The sequence below is a fragment of the Hyperolius riggenbachi genome, chromosome 11, assembly GCF_040937935.1.
Source record: "Hyperolius riggenbachi isolate aHypRig1 chromosome 11, aHypRig1.pri, whole genome shotgun sequence".
In the NCBI taxonomy this organism is placed as follows: domain Eukaryota; kingdom Metazoa; phylum Chordata; class Amphibia; order Anura; family Hyperoliidae; genus Hyperolius; species Hyperolius riggenbachi.
In genome coordinates this window covers 159,901,321-159,922,573 of record NC_090656.1, presented here as the reverse complement: position 1 = coordinate 159,922,573, position 21,253 = coordinate 159,901,321, and the positions used below count along the sequence as shown (strand labels likewise).

The 21,253-nt window shown below is 45.7% G+C and overlaps 1 protein-coding gene across 1 annotated transcript in view; it reads left to right on the top strand.

Moving 5' to 3' along the window:
- The first annotated feature begins 1,790 nt into the window (after nucleotides 1–1,790).
- Nucleotides 1,791–21,253, top strand: part of WDR74 (WD repeat domain 74) — a 96,161-nt gene continuing 76,698 nt past the window's right edge. Inside the window, exon 1 of the mRNA XM_068261363.1 lies at nucleotides 1,791–2,055. Coding sequence (XP_068117464.1) covers nucleotides 1,998–2,055 — 58 coding nt within the window. The 5' untranslated portion in view covers nucleotides 1,791–1,997. The remainder of the gene's footprint in view (nucleotides 2,056–21,253) is intronic.

Genomic DNA, 21,253 nt, shown 5'->3' with positions numbered 1-21,253 from the left:
GCAATCAAATAGCATCAAAAGAAAGCTGTATTAGTGACAAGAAAAGGAGGTAAAATTCATTTAGGTGGTAGGTTGTATGACCGAGCAATAAACCGTGAAAGCTGCAGTGGTCTGAATGGAGAAAAAGGCTCTGGTCCTTAAGGGGCGAAAAGACTGTGGTCCCGAAGTGGTTAATAATCACGCCATTGTTTTACTATGTACAACATATACACGGGATATATCATACACATCTACATCATAACTGTAAAAATGTACACACTGTAATTCATCCATATGCCTAGCCTACTATACACGTCTTACAATTGTATTTGCTTTTGCTAGCCCTGACTAGTGTTGTCCGGATCATGAACGATTCGGATCTTTGATCCGAATCTATTTTATGAGTCGATCATCCGAATCATCAAAATGAGTGATTCGGATCGCAAAAGGGGCGGGGCCAGGAGCGACACGCCCCCTCTCAGCGGGCAGCGGGGTCCTGGAAGCAGGGATCGCTCTGTTGGAAGGGAGGCAGCCTTGCAGGGACAGGTAGATGAGAGAAAGGGGACATGGGTGCCACTGCCAGATATGTGTAGAGCCCACATACTGGCTGCAACGTGCTGCCCATTATAGGCTGGCTGTTCCGTAGTTGTGCAGTGATCACATTGGAAGCTTTTGGCTCAGCACAGCTCAGTAACTTTGCAGACAGTGTGATTGAAAGGCAATATAATCCTCCTGCACTCGGCACTAAACAGCTGCACTTATCTTCTGGGAATGCTTTCTTTCACTGTGCGACCTTTTCTTTCAAAGTGTACAGATGAACATATAGGTGAAATATATGTAAAGCATATGACTTCAGCATGTGGGTATTACGTGCAAACATTTCTGCTCTCTGCTCGTCCCTCCTCCCTTCTCTGTCCACTCCCTGCCCTCTGTCCATCTTCTCCCCTTCTCTGTGTGTCCACTCCCTCCCCTTCTCCTGTCCACAGACCTGTCCTGCTGTTCATTTCACCCCGACTGCTTCCGGTAGTAAAATGATCCGAGATTCGGATCAAAGATCCGGATCTCTTCAATGATCCGATTCGAATCATCCGGATCATTGAAAAGATCCGACTTGGGAAGTTCGGATCTTTTCAATGATCCGGATGATTCGAATCGGATCATTGAAGAGATCCGGATCTTTGATCCGAATCTCGGATCATTTTACTACCGGAAGCATTCGGGGGTGAAATGAACAGCAGGACAGGTCTGTGGACAGGAGAAGGGGAGGGGGGTGGACACACAGAGAAGGGGAGAAGATGGACAGAGGGCAGGGAGTGGACAGAGAAGGGAGGAGGGACGAGCAGAGAGCAGAAATGTTTGAACACAATCCCCACATGCTGAAGTCATATGCTTTACATATATTTCACCTATATGCTCATCTGTATACTTTGAAAGAAAAGGTCGCACAGTGAAAGAAAGCATTCCCAGAAGATAAGTGCAGCTGTTTAGTGCCCAGTGCAGGAGGATTATATTGCCTTTCAATCACACTGTCTGCAAGTTACTGAGCTGTGCTGAGCCAAAAGCTTCCAATGTGTTCACTGTGCAGCACAACTACGGAACAGACAGCCTATAATGGGCAGCACATTATAGCCAGTATGTGTGCTCTACACATATCTGGCAGTGGCACCCATGTCCCCTCTCTCTCATCTACTTGTCTCCCTGCAAGGCTGGCTCCCATCCAACAGAGCGATCCCTGCTTCCAGGACCCCGCTGCCCGCTGAGAGGGGGCGTGTCGCTCCTGGCCCCGCCCCTTTTGCGATCCGAATCGTTCATTTTGATGATTCGGATGATCGACTCATAAAAAAGATTCGGATCAAAGATCCGAATCGTTCATGATCCGGACAACACTACTAGCCCTGACTCTAGCCCCGCTAAGCATCAATTCTGCCTACTTCCTGCCTTGCCTTCACCGTGCATGACTTCCGGGTCATTAGCTCTCAGACTTGAACTAGGAAGTTTTAGTATTAAACAAAAAAAATATGGCGGCGCCCGCTTGGAATCACGTGTGGGTCGGTACTGAGACAGGAATCCTTAAAGGTTAGTATTGCCTGTACAAGCGGTTTATGGTTAAAGGTAAATTATAGCCATTGAGGTTGTCACTGCAACCTAGCAGCTTTTGTTAGCTCATTTTCGTTCAAAACCCCCTACTACCTTACGATTTTCTTCAGTTCTCCAATCACAGCACCCTCTAAACCTCGAGGAATTGTAGTTAGCTGCATAGTGTGTGCCTAGTTATTATAAACAACCTATTCAAACCAAAGGGCCCGTTTGGACTGCCGCTGAAATCGAGCTGAATCCGCAGTTTCCCTGTATGCAAATCGCATGGGGAAACTGCCATAGGGGTTAATCTGCCACTGTCTGAATCGCTTGCTTTAGCGATTTGTCCGACATTGCAGCATTTTTTAATTTGGGAGGTAGCGGAACTCATAGCCGTGGCACAGCTTCCAGGATTCCGCTGCGCCCTTGCACAGGAAGGAAGTGCTGCAATGCGTTTTGCAGGATGTACGGTGGCTAGTGGAAATGGGCTCTAAATGTTCTAGAACAGGGGTCCCCAAACTGTTTTGGTCAAGGGCTGGGTCAACATACTTCAAACTAATGGGGGGCTGGAGCGGAGCAGTGCTTTTTAGCGCAGCTAGATTTGGGTGCAGCTGGCGCCACCATAGACTGTAATAGGAATTACATCTATAGCGTCGCTCAGTGATTAACGTCGGCGCCGTCAGAAGATGGCAGTGTCACCTGGTGCAGAGATGGATTGGAAGCCAGTGAATGGCTGCTCGCTGGCTTGCCTGTGGATTGGTGGTGCCAGCACTGCTATTCTATTTGTGAGCCACCGATATGTAAAGATGCAGTGGGCTGCATCTATAAGTAATAAATGTTGTGAGTGGAGGGCCGGTGAAAAAGCCTCAGTGGGCAGCATTTGGCCCGCGGGCCTTGAGGACCACTGTTCTAGAGGGTGCTGCTGTCCACCCAATCACATAAACAGAATTTCTGTATGAGGTACCTAGACCATGCTAATGTAGGGTAGCAGGAGGGTTAGTGTGAGAAGTAGGTTGATTGATGCGTTAAAGGGGCAGTATGGTGAAGGACTTAATGAGATCATTTAATATAACATTTTCTAAGTGGAGCAGTGTTTTAGGATTGTATTGTTGTAGACTAAAAGTCAACTACAATAGTGCATTAGCCACATTCAGTGAAGGAGTGGCGTCAGGAGAGAAACCTTACTAACGCACAGTTAGCATATATACCATTGTGGAGTAGGAGGCAGCCTGTTAGCTGTTTGTATTTTCGTTATTCTTCCCCCCTTTGATCATCCCAGAGAGGAGTGCTCCTACTTGTAACGGCAGGCACACTCGTGCAGTTTTACAGCTCATCAGAGCCTCCTCAGGACAATGATTTACGGCTCTTACCACCTTCCTCCGAAAGCGAAGAATTCTCAAAGAAAAAAAAAACTGTTTACCTAAATTTAAAGAATACAGGACACAGCTATAGTACTTGTGCCTGCTAAAACTAGTCACTGGGAATCTGCGCAATAGCAGAGAGCTGGTCTTCATAGCAACAGACAACAACAGTTGTCCATGGTTTTGCCAGCTTCTCTGAAGGGTGTTTCAAACAGCATTTTTCATCAGAGCCGTAAATCACTGTTCTGAGGAGGCTCTGATGAGCTGTAAAACTGCACGAGTGTGCCGTTACAAGTAGGAGCAATCCTCTCCGGGATGATCAAAGGGGGGAAGAATAACGGAAATACAAACAGCTAACAGGCTGCCTCCTACTCCACAATGGTATATGCTAACTGTGCGTCAGTAAGGTTTCTCTCCTGACGCCACTCCTTCACTGAATGTGGCAAATGCACTATTGTAATTGACTTTTAGTCTACAACAATACAATCCTAAAACACTGCTCCACTTAGAAAATGTTATATTAAATGCTCCTATAATAAGTCAATTCACCATACTGGCCCTTTAAGGTGCCGACTTAACAGTACAATTTAATTTTCATTGTAGAATTGCCTGAGCAATCAGTTAAAATAGAGTGACCAGATTTTTGTAGGTCCAACCTGGGACAGGGAGGGTGGGTGCAGGGAGGGGGGGGGGGGGGGGCGGGGGCGCCGCGGCGAAAAGTGGGGAGGACTGAAGAGTGCACAGCGATGAAGACCGGGGGAGGGGGGGGCTGCGGCGTGCGCCGCGGCGCATTGTATGGGCGGAGCTAACGTAATGATGTAACACCGAGGCATAAGAAAGCAGTGTTTACGCCTTGATGTGGAAAAACGAGACTTTGCATCATGGGTGTGCAGAAACTGTGTGATGCTAATAGTATACCGTAACCACAAAGCCGCAAACATAGCCATCTATGACCATTAAATAATAAATGCAGTAACAGTTACCCCAGACACCAGAAACTAAATGCAATGGGCAACATGTCAGCACAAAATAAACGCAATGCGGGCAAACATGTCAGTACAAAATAAACGCAATGCGGGCAACATGTCAGTACAAAATAAACGCAATGCGGGCAACATGTCAGTACAAAATAAACGCAATGCGGGCAAACATTTCACCAGAAAATTACTGCAATGCGGGCAAACATTTCACCAGAAAATTAACGCAATGCAGGCAAACATTTCCCCAGAAAATTAACGCAATGCGGGCAAACATTTCCCCAGAAAAGAAACGCAATGCGGGCAAACATTTCCCCAGAAAAGAAACGCAATGCGGGCAAACATTTCCCCAGAAAAGAAACGCAATGCGGGCAAACATTTCCCCAGAAAAGAAACGCAATGCGGGCAAACATTTCCCCAGAAAAGAAACGCAATGCGGGCAAACATTTCCCCAGAAAAGAAACGCAATGCGGGCAAACATTTCCCCAGAAAAGAAACAATGCGGGCAAACATTTCCCCTGAAAAAGAAACAATGCGGGCAAACATTTCACCTGAAAAAGAAACAATGCGGGCAAACATTTCACCTGAAAAAGAAACAATGCGGGCAAACATTTCACCAGAAAAGAAACAATGCAGGCAAACATTTCACCAGGAAAAGAAAGCATTTACTCACCTTGCAGAAGTCTCCGGCCTCTGGCGCGCTGCTCCCGGGACCACCTTCCTCCTGAAGTCTCCCGCGCTGACATCCTGGCAGAGCAGGGCTACGGCAAGATGGCACCCGAAGCCCTGTACTGGAGACAAATAGTCTCCAGTACAGGGCTTCGGCAGCCATCTTGCCATAGCCCTGCTCGCCTGCCGGTGTCTGAACAGACACCGGAAGAGGAGGCTGGAGCGGGGCTGCAGACAATGAACTGGCACGGCGTCTATAGACGCCGCTGCCAGTTCATAAGGATAGAGTGGCCAGAGTCCCGAGGCTGGGACGTCCCGTTGCTAAGAGCGGGACGTTTCCCGGGACCTCATGCAGCCTGGGACAGCGGACCCCGAATCCGGGACGCGTCCCGGGCAATCCGGGACGTCTGGTCACGCTAGTTAAAATGCAATCTGAAATTAAATGTCACTACTGTACATCGATTACCATCACCTAACCAAGCTGTACGTCCTATCCATCAGAACGGGTTATAAAAAAAATATATAGTTTTTTGGTACTATTCCGTTAGCCGGGCGCAACCAAAAGGTGGCGTGATTACTATTCCCCCTCCAGGCCGCCATGGATAGTAGGGAAAGATGTAACTCTGGTACAGTTTTCTCGCCACTTAGTGGATGTGCCCGGCTAACGGAAAAGAACCTTTACTTTTATTTTTTTTGATCCACTAAATTGTCATTGAACAATCACCATACACACCATACAATTTTCTGTTAGATTTGTCTGTTATGCTGGGAATACACCATACAATTTTCTGTTAGATTCTTCTGTTAGATTTTCTGCTAGAATACATAATTAGATTATTTTCTGTAGAGAATGGTTGTTACAGTGGAGGAAATAATTATTTGACCCCTCACTGATTTTGTAAGTTTGTCCAATGACAAAGAAATGAAAAGTCTCAGAACAGTATCATTTCAATGGTAGGTTTATTTTAACAGTGGCAGATAGCACATCAAAAGGAAAATCGAAAAAATAACCTTAAATAAAAGATAGCAACTGATTTGCATTTCATTGAGTGAAATAAGTTTTTGAACCCTCTAACAATAAAAGACTTAATACTTAGTGGAAAAACCCTTGTTTGCAAGCACAGAGGTCAAACGTTTCTTGTAATTGATGACCAAGTTTGCACACATTTTAGGAGGAATGTTGGTCCACTCCTCTTTGCAGATCATCTCTAAATCCCTAATGTTTCGAGGCTGTCTCTGTGCAACTCTGAGCTTGAGCTCACTCCATAGGTTGTCTATTGGATTAAGGTCCGGAGACTGACTAGGCCACTCCATGACCTTAATGTGCTTCTTCTTGAGCCACTCCTTTGTTGCCTTTGCTGTATGTTTTGGGTCATTGTCGTGCTGGAACACCCATCCACGACCCATTTTCAGTTTCCTGGCAGAGGGAAGGAGGTTGTCGTTCAGGATTTCACGATACATGGCTCCGTCCATTTTCCCGTTAATGCGATTAAGTTGTCCTGTGCCCTTAGCAGAAAAACACCCCCAAAGCAAAATGTTTCCACCCCCATGCTTGACGGTGGGGACGGTGTTTTGGGGGTCATAGGCAGCATTTTTCTTCCTCCAAACACAGCGAGTTGAGTTAATTCCAAAGAGCTCTATTTTGGTCTCATCAGACCACAGCACCTTCTCCCAGTCACTCACAGAATCATTCAGGTGTTCATTGGCAAACTTCAGACGGGCCTGCACATGTGCCTTCTTGAGCAGGGGGACCTTGCGAGCCCTGCAGGATTTGAATCCATTGCGGTGTAATGTGTTTCCAATGGTTTTCTTGGTGACTGTGGTCCCTGCTAATTTGAGGTCATTCACTAACTCCTCCCGTGTAGTTCTAGGATGCTTTTTCACCTTTCTCAGAACCATTGACACCCCACGAGGTGAGATCTTGCGTGGAGCCCCAGAGCGAGGTCGATTGATGGTCATTTTGTGCTTCTTCCATTTTCGAACAATCGCACCAACAGTTGTCACCTTCTCTCCCAGCTTCTTGCTAATGGTTTTGTAGCCCATTCCAGCCTTGTGCAGGTCTACAATTTTGTCTCTGACATCCTTGGACAGCTCTTTGGTCTTTCCCATGTTGGAGAGTTTGAAGTCTGCTTGATTAATTGATTCTGTGGACAGGTGTCTTTTATACAGGTGACTAGTTAAGACAGGTGTCCTTAATGAGGGTGACTAATTGAGTAGAAGTGTCTAACCACTCTGTGGGAGCCAGAACTCTTAATGGTTGGTAGGGGTTCAAAAACGTATTTCTCTCAATGAAATGCAAATCAGTTGCTATCTTTTATTTAAGGTTATTTTTTCGATTTTCCTTTTGATGAGCTATCTGCCACTGTTAAAATAAACCTACCATTGAAATGATACTGTTCTGAGACTTCATTTCTTTGTCATTGGACAAACTTACAAAATCAGTGAGGGGTCAAATAATTATTTCCTCCACTGTATCTCTGGTTCATTGTCTTCTGTTTATCTCCTGCTGAGTAGAACAATGCCTAATTGCTCAGCAGATAGATAAAGTTCAGCATGTTGGAAATGTATCTGGCAGGTAAATCTAACAAAAAATTGTATGGTGTATTCCCAGCATTAAGGGGCCCATAAACCTAATGATTTTGCCACTGATATACAGCAGATTCGATCACTGTGATCGAATCTGCTGTTAAATCGTTGCGCAAATGCAAACAATTGATTTCCATCCGAAATCAATGGTTCCCGTCGAGCCGTCCGTGCGGAAGACTTTGTTTGAACTCCGGCGGGTCGGGGCGTTCGAATGCCCGAGGACCGATGCAATACAGCGGCAATGCATTACCTGCTCCGGCCGGCACGAGTCCCCGCTGTCACTTCTCCGCTTTATTCCTGGTTCCGGCTGGCTACTTCCTGTCCCGGCAGGAAGTTTAAACAGTAGAGCGCTCTCTATTGTTTAAACTTCCCCGGACAGAAAGAAGTGAAACCAGCCGGTCCGGAACCCGGAAGACAGTGGGGACTCGCGTTGGCCAGAGCAGGTAGTGTGGGTGGGGGTTGATTACCTACCTTTAAGGTAGCCATACACTGGTCGATTTGCCATCAGATTCGACCAACAGATAGATCCCTCTCTGATCGAATCTGATCAGAGAGGGATCGTATGGCTGCCTTTACTGCAAACAGATTGTGAATCGATTTCAGCATGAAACCGTTCACAATCTGTGGTGGTGGTGGTGCTACCGCCGCTCCCCCCCAGCCCCCAAGACCCCCCCGGCATACATTACCTGCTCCGCCGGCGTGACTCCCCAGGTCTCCGCTGTCTTCTCCGCTCTGGTCTCCGGGATGCTTCACTTCTTCCTGTCTGGGGGAATTTTAAACAGTAGAGCCCCCTCGCACGGAGCGATCGGCGGGATCGATCTATTTCGGGACGAAATAGATCGAAATTTAGCGTGTAGCGTGAACGATGTGACAGCAGATTCGATCCCAGTGATCTGCTGTCGATCGGCAGGGAATCGGCCTAGTGTATGGCCAGCTTTAGAGTTTCTGTAAGAAGATTATTTTCTGTAAAGTACTGGTAGAGACTGGTCATTATCTCTGGTGCATTGTCTTCTGGTTATCTCCTGCTGAGTAGGACAATGCTTAATTGCTAGGCAGATAGATGGTTAGATAATTTCCAACGTGTTGGAAATTATCTATCTGGCAGGTAAATCTTACAGAAAATAGTATGGTGTGTACTAGGCATAATGCCGGGCATACACGGCACGTTTGCCGGCGTGTCACCGCTCGTGCGCGGCGATCGATCCCCGCTCGTCCTCGCGGGCTTCCCTCATCAGCTGCTCGATTCCCCGCTATTGTCCGCCCGCGGGGATCGAGCAGGGATTCTATCCGGCAGGGCATCGGACGTGTCGGATATTATCAATTGAGCCATCAGCGGGTGGATTGATAAGTCTGCGGTCGAGCCGTGTATGCCTAGCATTAGAATATTTAACAGTTGATGTGGGACATCAATATCTATTTTCTTCCCATCCAATTGCATTTATCTGATCGCTCTGGCACTGGATGAAATTTGTACCGTTATTGAGCACCTTTAGTGGAATACCGGTGTACCAACAAATCAGCATACATTGTCAAACCAGCATACATACTGGCAGTATATTCACCCAGTCCCTGAGTTTAACCAGTGGCTACTACTTTTCCCACAGCTGCTGATGTTTAGGCCAATTTTTATTTGCTCACTTTATTGGATTGGTAGAAGACCACAATGGTCAAATTGACCCTGAGGGCCCGTTCACACTTTAAATCGCAGAACGCCGGCGTTTTGCGGGTGTGATTTTCCAGCGATTAGCGCGGAAAAATCACTGGACACTGTGGCGGTTTTGGAGCGATCTCGATTAGGTAATCACGATCGCTAATCGCGGGATGCTCGTCGCCGGCAAACCGCTGCATGCAGGGCGGTTGTGGTTATCGCTAACCGCAACCGCGGCAGTGAGAACACTGCCACTCACTACATTGTGTAGCGGTTTGCCGTGAGCGGGAATCGCGATTCCCGTTTAGGTGAGAACGGGCCCTCAAGGATAGGGAGGCTTAAATATTTATTTACTTTTAAATAATGCCAGTCACATGGCTGTCCTGGTTATCTTTTAGCTTCACTAGCATTTGAATTACACACCTGAATCAATTTGATTAAAGGACAACTGAAGTGAGAGGCATATGGAGGCAGTCATATTTATTTCCTTTTAAAGGGACTCCGAGCTCAAAATAAAAATGGAATTGGTACTCACCTTGGGCTTTCTGCAGCCCACCGTAGGTCAGGAGGTCCCATGACGCCTGGCTCTTCTCCTAGGCCTTCCCTCAGCAATGGCTGCCCAGCAGCTCCCTGCGACACTGGGCCCGAGTGTCGGGCTCCTGCTTCCTCATCTGTCACTGCTGTCGTCACACGCCGGCCGCCTCGCGTCATCACGGCGGCCGGCGTGACAGTACGGCGCATGCGCGATTAAAGCGCGCATGCGCAGTACCGTCACGCTGGCCGCCGTGATGACGTGGCACTGCCGGCGTGTGACAGCAGTGATGGATGAGGAAGCAGGAGCCCCACACTCGGGCCCAGTGTCGCCAGGAGCCGCCGGGAAGCCATTTCTGAGGGAAGGCTTAGGAGAAGAACCAGGACGCCGTCGTGGGACCTCCCGACCTACGGTGGGCTGCAGAAATCCCAAGGTGAGTACCAATTTCATTTTTATTTTGAGCTCGGAGTCCCTTTAAAGCAGACCTGAACTTTAAAACTTCCTCACTGTTCTCACTACACTGCCCCCCCCCCCCTCCTTCCCGCCCAACAGCGAACCCTCTTCTGGCTGGTTCCACACATGCACAGTACAGTTTTTTTTCGTACTACGCATGTGCAGGACCCTCCTGTCCATGGGAGCGTGGTCAGGTAGCGCGCGAACCGGGGGCTTGACATCAAAATGAAAGTAGGGTGCTGAGAGGAACCACAGGATCGCTTTGTGACACTGCAGGCACAGGGTGGCTGCAGGGGGCTGGTAGAAGCTCCAGGTAAGTTAAACTATTTTTCCCAGAACGTCATTGGACAGCACCCCTGGTGAGACTTGTCTCCCTCCCAATCGTGGACAGGAACTGCAAAAGAAAAGATTTGCATAACAAATTGGCAGCCATACATAAGCCACTATCTTACCACCAGTAACTCAGTTCAGTTTCCTGTCCCGGACGGAAATGCAGAGGAGAGGTCTCCAGGATGCTATCCATGACAGATGGTCGGGGGCAACGTCTTTCAGGGCTCCAGGCATGCTGTACAGTGGACAGTCGGAGCCCTGCAGCGTGGAGGAGGCTTCTCCGTATGAGGCAGCAGAGATATAGCGCAGGCGCGCTTTCAGACCAAGGTACTTCCGGGTCAACCCGGAAGTTGTCACGCGCGGCGTCCGGCGTGACTCTGATCGGGCGGCAGGGGCCGCGGAGGTGATTGCGAATCAGCATCAGCTGATTCGCTGAGGTAATTAGCAAATAGCGCGGCAGGGGCTGCGGAAATACGAGGTAATTATGCATATCTATTAAGCGGCAGGTGCCGCGACGGGGGACTATGCAAATAAATTATGCTATTGGGCTAGTCAGCTGAGCCCTATTGTTCATGTGATTCTGGATTTAATCCTTTTCCCTGTCTCACTCTGGTGGTTTATGTGAGCATGGAGGACGCTTCTGGGTCAGCTCCTGCGCAGTCTGCCAGGCCAGCCCAAGATACCTCTCTGGCAAGTACAATGGAAATATAGATATGCAGTGTGTATATATATATATATGTGTGTACTAGAGAGGGTGCTAATGGTTGGCTTATTATTATGTTTTATAGCCTGAAAAACATGAAAAGCCTGAAAAACATGATAAAACTGACAAGGGTCAGCATGCATCAAGTGGATCTAGCAAATCTGCGAAGAAATGTGCCATTTGCTCCACTCGCTTGTCATCCTCATCCTCAAAAAAGTTGTGCCAGGATTGCACAAATAAACTGGTTAAAGATGAATCCCCTGTCATATTTAAAGATCTGATGGGTTGGATGCGGGCGGAAATGTCTTCAGCAATCAAAGAAATTAAGGATTCTGCTATTTCTTCTCAAGCTGTAGCCCCCAACCCTGCTGATGTTCCTGGCCCTAGCAGTGACGCTGCTGTTATACCTATCAATACTGGGTCTTCTCCTACTCCGGCGGCACGTATTCCTGTGCAGGCTAGGAGAAGTAGGGAGAGTGATATAGAGGGCTCAGAACTCTCTGAGGGGGAAATATCTGCATTAGAAGAGATATCTGAGGGTAAAGAGATGGAAAAACCTGAGAAATCACAGAAATTTGCTTTTTCCCCAGATTTAATGAAAGATCTCCTAACCTCCATGCATGAAACAATGGGTATTAGATCAGAGCAAAAACCCCTGACACCCCTTGACCAGATGTATGAAAGTTTGGCGGACCCCCAATCTAGATTCATTCCGGTCCATTCTACTCTTAAATCTATGATTAAGAAAGAATGGGAAAATCCTGAGAAAAGGGCCTTTTGGCCCAAATCTTTATCTAAGCGCTACCCTTTTGCCCCGGATGATCAGGCTTGTTGGGGTCCTCCGCCAAAGCTGGATCCTTCCTTTTCCAGGGTGTCAAGAAAATCAGACCTGTTGTTTGAAGACTTCGGTAACCTAAAAGATCCAATAGACAAAAAAATGGATAATGTTTTGCGTAGGGCTTGGGAGTCGGCTTCATTAACTTTCAAACCGGCTGTGGCATCAACAGCAGTTAGTCGTTCTCTGAAAACTTGGCTATCAGACCTACAATTTAAGATTGCTAATGGAGTTTCTAGGGAAGAAATTCTTAATGACTTCCCAAAAATTACGAATGCCTCAAATTACATGGTTGATGCGGCAGATGATACAGTAAAGTTGGCAGCCCGAACCACGGCGCTAGTCAACTCGGCTAGAAGGGGAGTATGGGTTAAGATCTGGAATGGGGATACTTCCTCAAAATCTAAGCTTTGTGGTATCCCCTGGGAAGGTAATCTGCTGTTCGGTTCAAAGCTGGACGATACACTAGATCGTACGGCGGATAATAAGAAAAATTTCCCAAGGAAGCGCCCTTTTCAAAATAAGCGGCCATTTCGGGCCCCCGCCAAAAATGAAGCGGATAACAAATCTTCCAGGGGTAGAAGATGGGCCCCTTATAGACAACAAAGACCCCCCAATACCTCTACTAATACCAAAAAGACAAACAAGCAATGACGCCATCATTCCAGTGGGGGGGAGAGTCACCAACTATTTCGAAAAATGGCAACAACTGTTCAGCAATCAGTGGTTACTGAATATAATATTAGAAGGTTACAAAATAGAGTTCGAGCAGCCTCCCCCTCAAAATTTTGTCCTAACCCCTTGTCCAAAAGACCCATCTTTAAGAATAGCCCTTCAATCAGAAATAAGGTCACTTCTTCAGAAAAGGGTAATTCGTCAGGTTCCAGCATGCCAAAAAGAACAGGGATTCTACTCTCCAGTCTTCCTGGTGAAGAAACCTCAGGGAACCTATCGATTTATTCTAAACCTAAAGAAACTAAATCTGAGGGTCAAATACAGAAAGTTCAGGATGGACAATATCCGATCTGTAGTTCATCTCTTACAGAAAGACGACTTCTTGGCATCTCTAGACCTGAAGGATGCATATCTTCATCTGCCAATCCATTTGTCCTGCCAACAATACCTAAGGTTCGCCGTGTGGATGGAAGGAGAGGTAAGACATTTTCAGTTTAATGCCTTACCTTTCGGATTATCTTCAGCTCCATGGCTATTCACCAAGGTTATGTCTGAGGTACTAGCCCTTCTCAGGTTAAAACAGATTAATATTGTCGGTTACCTTGATGATTTTTTATTATGGGGGTCTTCTGAGAAATCCGTTTTTGATAAGATAACTACAACTTTGAGCTTCTTCCAGGATTTGGGTTGGTTGATTAATTGGGAAAAGTCTGCCCTAGTCCCTTTCCAATCCTTAGAGTTTTTGGGTTTCATTATTTCTACTAGAAAGGAGCAATTGTTGTTTCCTGATAGGAAGATCAGTGCTATTATTGACAATGTTCTCTCGTTTCAGAAATTGAGAAGCATATCGCTAAGAAAGGCCATGGCACTTCTAGGTCTTCTAACTTCTTCCTTTCCGGCAATCCAGTGGGGGCAGTTCCATGCAAGATTCTTACAGATGTGGATACTAAAATCTTGGAACAGGTCTATGACGTCACTGGACAAGAAAATCGTCATTCCACAGAGTACAAAGGCTTCTCTGCTTTGGTGGAAACAGCTGGATCATCTATCTCCAGGTCGTCTGTGGAGTTTTCCTCATCAGAATACAATTACAACCGACGCCAGTTTATGGGGTTGGGGAGCCCACTTCAATTCTCAACCGGCCCAGGGAGCCTGGAGTATGACGATCAGTTCACAGTCATCAAACAACAGAGAACTGCAAGCAGTGTGGCAAGCTTTACTACATTTCGGGCCCCAAATCAAGAAGTCTCATGTGAGGATAAGGACAGACAATCAGAGTGTGGTGGCTTTCCTAAACAAACAAGGGGGTACGAGGAGTCAATCCTTATGGGAAAAGACGACGAAGATCCTATTTTGGTCAGAAAGGAATCTCTCATCCTTAACAGCGACACACTTAAAAGGACCCTCAAACCAACTGGCAGACTACCTCAGCAGGAAGAGGTTGGATGCGAACGAATGGTCATTAGATCAGGAAATATTCCAGCAGGTGACGTTACAATGGGGCTGCCCAAAAATAGACTTGTTTGCAAGGAAAGTGAATACGAAATGCCAACAATTTTGTGCCCTGTTTCCAGAAGATCTACCATGGAAAGTAGATGCCTTCTCGATCAATTGGGGGGAAGTAATGATGTATGCATTTCCTCCAGTTCCGTTGCTAGCACGAGTGATAAAGAAGATTATACAGGACAAGGCTCGAGTAATCTTAATAGCTCCACTGTGGCCAAAAAAACCATGGTTCACGTCACTGAGGGCACTAGCAGTAACAGATCCAATAATATTTCCTCCTCTGCCACACTTGCTATCTCAGGGTCCAGTATGGCATCCGAACTTACACATGCTTCACCTTTCAGCTTGGAACCTGAATGGGGCATCCTGAAGTCCAAAGGGTTTTCAGATGAACTATCAGAAACTTTGATACAGAGTAGGAAAAAAGTGACTCGAGAAATATACCAAAAAGCCTGGAGAATATTTAACGATTGGTGTAGGAAAAGATCCTTTAACAATGCATCTCTTAAGTCCGTATTGGAATTTCTTCAGTGTGGATATAAGAAAGGTCTTAGTATCAGCACCCTGAAAGTACAGGTATCTGCTCTTAGTGTGTTTTTAGAAAAACGGCTGGCAGAAGAAAATCTAATTGTACGTTTTTTTCAGGCTTTAAAGAGACTTAAGCCAGCAATTAAAACAAAAGTACCTGCTTGGGATTTAAACATTGTTTTACAGGGTTTGTGTGAGGCTCCGTTTGAGCCATTAGCGCAAATTTCGGAAAAATTTCTTACCTTAAAGACCATTTTCCTGCTGGCAATTACTTCAGCCAGGAGAATTGGTGAATTACAATCACTATCCATTAGAGAGCCTTACTGCACCATTTCAGAGGATAGAATAACATTACGTCCTGATGCAGCCTTTCTACCCAAGGTAGTTTCCTCTTTTCACAGAAATCAGGAGATCTTCCTGCCCTCCTTTTGCGAGAATCCTAGTAATGAAAAGGAAAGGAGACTCCATTCCCTTGACGTAAGGAGATGTCTTATACACTACATGGAAAGAACAAGTTCCTGGAGGAAAACTGACGCAATGTTCACCCTTTTTGCTGGAAAACAAAGAGGCAACAAAGCTTCCAAAGCAACGCTGGCACGATGGATAAAACAGGCTATCACATCAGCATATCAGGTTCAAGGAAAGCATTTAATCTCTCCAATCAGAGCTCATTCTACAAGAGCAATATCAACCTCCTGGGCAGAGAGGGCAGGGGCATCTATAGAACAGATATGCAGAGCTGCTACCTGGTCAAGTCAGAACACTTTTGTGAAACATTATCGCCTAAACATCTCGGCTGCAGCAGACTTATCATTTGGAAGGAAGGTGCTGCAGGCAGTGGTCCCTCCCTAGATCCTATATCTTGTACATCGTCTCACCAGGGGTGCTGTCCAATGACGTTCTGGGAAAGACAACTTTACTTACGGTAACGTCTTTTCCAGTAGTCAGAAGGACAGCACCCCTGCAACCCGCCCTTCTTTTGGGTGGAATAATAATTATGTAAGTAAGCATCTATGCGGTCCGTGTCATCTATTGTATTAACTGAGTTACTGGTGGTAAGATAGTGGCTTATGTATGGCTGCCAATTTGTTATGCAAATCTTTTCTTTTGCAGTTCCTGTCCACGATTGGGAGGGAGACAAGTCTCACCAGGGGTGCTGTCCTTCTGACTACTGGAAAAGACGTTACCGTAAGTAAAGTTGTCTTTTTTCTTTTATTCATCAGTTTAGGCTCCCTTTAACAAATGTGGTAATGCTTTGTGAATTGAGCCCATTGTGTATACAACTCCTTGGCTGAGATGTACTTGCATTGAAGGACTATATCTCCTGGCATGCACTGCAGCAGCTGAGGACTTGTGCTACTGCCGTGGGTTGCTCAAAACTGATGCAGCAGCAAGTATAGATGGAGCAGATGAGGGGGGAGGGATCAGCCCCCATTTGCACTAAGATCCCTTTCACTATGTGTCCGCATGTAGCACGTGGCGCCTGTGACATAAAGCCTGATGTGTAATTCTCACTAGTAGGGATGGTGATAGTAGTAAAAATGTTTCTGTACCGTGGTAGGTAGGTAGAAAAAAAACAGTCTTGTAAAACTAATACCTTTTAATGGCTAACTGATAAAATTAAATTATGCAAGCTTTCTGGGATCTAGTACCCTTCTTCAGGCATATTTCCAGATGTTAGCTGAAGTAAAACACTGATGTAGGTAAATAGTAAACGCGTAGATGGCAGTTGTGCTGGTTGCTGTTTAGCAGTTAGATGTCAGGTGATCAGCAGGCTGGAGCCAGTGAGTTCATGCAAGCAAACATGAAATCTAGCAGGTTTCTGAAGATCATGAAGCCAAGTAATTCATGTTACATAAGGAGTCATGAATCCCATTCCACAATTTAAACCTTCTGTTAATGTCTTAAACATTTTCATAAATTTGTACTCAGAAATATTTCTTGCTTGTTCATTTTTGAAGTTACCCTTAAAGCTGACCCAAACCAAACATTTTTTTAATTCAAAATATTTAGTTGCACCACTCTGACATATACAAAGATAAACACTCCTTCAACCCTATGAGCATTTCAGTGCATGCTTTTCACCCTTCTCTTTTCAAAACTACGGTTATACAGGTGGCAGCCATTACTTCTGAGCTTAGTAGGAGGTTTTAGATCATGGGTGTGTTTGTCATCAGCTACCCTCCCTCACAGGGGCGTCGTCTATGTGAAATCTCACACAAGCTGAGATCACCTCCCCTGTGACATCATCAGTAGCAGCCTGTGTTTTGTTTTTGTTTTTTTACCTCTTCCAGTCTGCCGTATTCTGTCCTGGCAATATGAAAGGAAGGGAGGGGTTCGTCCAGTAACTGTAAAATGTTTTATATTTGTCATCATGAAGCTAAAAAAAAGGTTGCTATTTGTGACAGTCAGGTTCACCAGCAGAACCACGCCATCTGCGCAGTCATATAAAAATGCGCACAAGATGTGAGTGCCCCTTTATATTCATTAGCCTTTTCTGAGAAGACAGTGTTCCTTTCAAAACCAGACCTCCGCCACACAGGAAAAAGGTTACCTATCAGGGGGGCAATAAAGCTCCTCCCAGGTAGTTTCCCCATCCTAGTTTTAAAGATAAGAGGATGCATGGAGGAGGAAGCCAGACCCCTCATCAAGTCATTAAGACACATTCACATTCCTGCTCTTGCCTGATGAGAGTTAGAGAAAATGACTTTGTTCGCCTTGATGTAAAGGAATAAGCCATTTAGACATTTTACTAAATTTAATCAGTTTTCTGTCGATGCTAGCCATTTCAAAATTAGCAGACATTTATTAAATAGAATTTGTGTGTGGTTGGACCACTCAGCACGTCCCTAACATCTTCTGAAAGGAAGCTACAGTGTGCTCTGCAGTGGAAGACATCAATACACCCGTGTTTGGTACCTGTGTGATACAGAGAACACCAGAAGCGTGCTTGTGTCACTCGCTGCGGGTTACAGTCGGCTGTCGCCGAGTTATGACCCTTCCAGTTATTGCATATTTTTCTGCTTGTCATGACAAAGGGCGGGACAAGGCATACACCACTATCTCCTCTTCCAACTCCGCCCTCTGGCAGAGGAAGAGTTAAAACAACACTGCTGGACACAGGGAGAGAGACTAGAGCCATCATTATACCATCACAGATTTGGCTGGTCTATCAAAGGACTTCTATCCATTCAACAGAACTTTTCCATTATTGGACTTCATATTTTCTGTTTGACTTGAGGGCATATAGTAACTTGACACATTGTTCAGACTAGGGCTGAGCGATTTGCGGTTTTAAACCGAAAATCGTGATCAAGGTTAAGACGATCTTGAGATCGTCAGAGCTTCGGTTTTGCTGCGGTTTTCTCTGCCGCTGGTACATGCTCTGCCCTGCGTATGTAAATAAAAGAGCTATTCCCTTGTAGATGCTGAAGAGGAGGCCAGTGAGGGGTTAATAAATTGGACCATGCACCCTCCCTCTCTGGGTGACAGCCAGGCTGGTGAATGGGGCAGACACGGGAAGGACGGCTGGTCCTGCCCCTACCCCGGAAGATGAAGAGAGCCTGAGACGCCGCTGCCCGGGAGAGCCATTAACACAGCAATTAACTAACAGGTGACAGTCTGCGACAACTACTATTAGGGCGGTCCCCTCTCTGCCTGTCCCGTGTGCTGCTGGCTGGAGGGTGACAGTGACTGACACTGAAATGTCACCTAGCTGCAGCTGCTGGCTGGACAGCTTCTAGCAATCACACAACTATTACACTCCTCTCCCCTGAGCACTGATAGGTTACATGGTGGAGTCACTGCTGTCATGTCACACTGTACTGAGCAGTGTATAGATAGGAAGTCAGCTAGATATATGTAGAGGTAGGGGAATATGATTTAAATATATGAATATATATTCCCCTACTTCTACATATGTCTAACTGACTTCTTACCTATATACTGCTCAGTACTGTGTGACATGACAGCAGTGACTCCCCATGTAACCTATCAGTGCTCAGGAGAGAGGAGTGTAATAGTTGTGTGAAGAAGCCAGTGGTTGGGTGATTGGTAGAAGCTGTCCAGCTAGCAGCAGCGACGTGACATTTCAGTGTCGATCACTGTCACTGCCCAGCCAGCGGCACACACGGGACAGGCAGAGAGGGGATTGCAGTAATAGTGGTTGTCGCAGACTGTCCCCCGCCAGGTAGAGAGCGACTGGATGGCCAGAGCGATCTGATCCATCGTTGTGTAGCAAAAATCGTGTGCAGAATTGAAATCGCAATTTTTGACTAAAATCGTGCAATTCAATCTTTTTCTAAAATCGTTCAAGCCTAGCTCAGACTGTAATTAGTTATTATTTTCATATTTAAACCTTATTTCTGTATCAATTTGTTTCTATTGCTATATTTTGTTCTGCATTATTTATTTAAATAAACAATTAAAAATCGTCTAATGGTGTGTACACACTTGAAAGATTAATGAAAGATCTTAGACCAATTTTACCACTATCCATGTAGTATGAGAGCATACTCTACACAGTATATTCTATTGAGCTGAACATCAAATAAAAATCTTTGCAAGATGCTGCACACAAAGATGCTGTACACATTCAAAAGATCAGTATCTGCAAAAGATCTGTTCCTGCAAAATGCATTCATACAATAAAAAAAGCCTTAAAGAGAACCTGTACTGAGTAAAAATATTTAAAATAAACACATGAGGTAACTTCAAATGAACATTACATAGTTACCTTGCCATCAGTTCCTCTCAGAAGCTCACCATTTTCTTCTGACAATGATCCCTTCTAGCTCTGACAACATTTTGTCAGAACTGAAATATATCAGTTGCTGTCAGTTATATATCAGTTGCTGTCAGTTACAGCTGAGAGGAGAACTGATGTGTCCATGTTTCCCTATGGCTCAAGTGGGCGATGTTACAGTTTAACTGTGTGCTGACCAGTAAGCTGTTAGGGGTAATGGCCATTTTCAAAATGGAGGATGGAAAATTCCCTTGATCACAGTGAACAAACAGGACGCGGGACAGGAGAAAGACACTGAGGAGTAGACTACATGGGAAGGTAAGTATGACTTGTGTATGCTTATTTTGACTTTTAATTTTCAGTTCAGGTTTTCTTTAAGGTCCGTACACACGCCGGACTGGAGGCAACGACGGGTCCGTCGTCACCTCCCGCTGGGTGGTCGTTCCAGCGACAGTCCGGCGTGTGTACAGTCTGTCTGCAGACTGATACGGCTGTTTCTGAGCGATCCGCCGGGCGGATCGCTCAGAAACAGCCGTATCAGTCCGCCGACAGACTGTATACACGCCGGACTGTCGCTGGAACGCCCACCCAGCAGGAGGTGACGACGGACCTGTCGTTGCCTCCAGTCTGGTGTGTGTACGGACCTTTAATGTGCGCTCCTCCACTAGTTTCTATAAAAATATTTACTCGTTTGGCTTGGATCGCACCTGTATTTCAAGTGTGTGTATGTCACTTTAAATGTAAGTTATAAGGCAATAACAGGGTGCTCAACAACAACAATACATATACAGATTTCCACTATCTCGCACATAAAACCTAAAAAACAGTCCCCAAAGTCCAGGAAAGATTCCTTCCAATATCCTTGAGGGTAACAGTAAAGAAATGCCACGTCCTCCTGTATTAATAGTATAAGTTTACGCTTACCAGATGTCAAGCTACCCAAGTTAGGATCAGCAAACAGCGCTTTTGGCCCAGCCACTAGTCAGACTTTTTTAGTGTTTTCTTTCTCCCCTTCAGTGCTCCAGGCATGAAAGAGATAATAACACTGCTATAGCGTAATACTGTATGGCAAGACTATATCAAATATCACCAGTGTTCCCCATTTGGTACATTGGCACCCAGTGCACCTCCACCGAGCAGTCAATAAAGCCTCTCACCAAACATCATGGCTGACCCGGCACAGACCAGCAAAAACAGCGCTCTGCAGACATCAGCGGTTTTCTCCACCAGCAACCTTCCTAAGACTCAAACAGGCTCAACATAGTGTAAAACTGCTTTTTATTTTAAAAGTAGTGCACTTACAATATCCCAATGTTATGCGCATATCAGAGTTTTATCATCGAGCTCGTTCATTGTCCCTCTCACTCCTTAGGCTCCGCGGAGCCTAAGGAGTGAGAGGGAAATAGATTTTCTTTTCTGATCTTAGATCTAAGATTTTATTTCTGAAATCTTGTATTTTTAATTTCGGTCCACTTTAACTGTTAAAAACTTAAATAGAAAGCTTTTCAGAAGTCTCTGATCACAACTTGTGTGAAAAAAAAAAAAAAAAAAAAAAAAGCTTTATCAGCTGTTGTAACGAAGTCAGCTTCAGGATGGCAGGGGCTGTACTATGTGGAAAGGGTCCATTTTCTCTGTCACTATTCACAGAGGA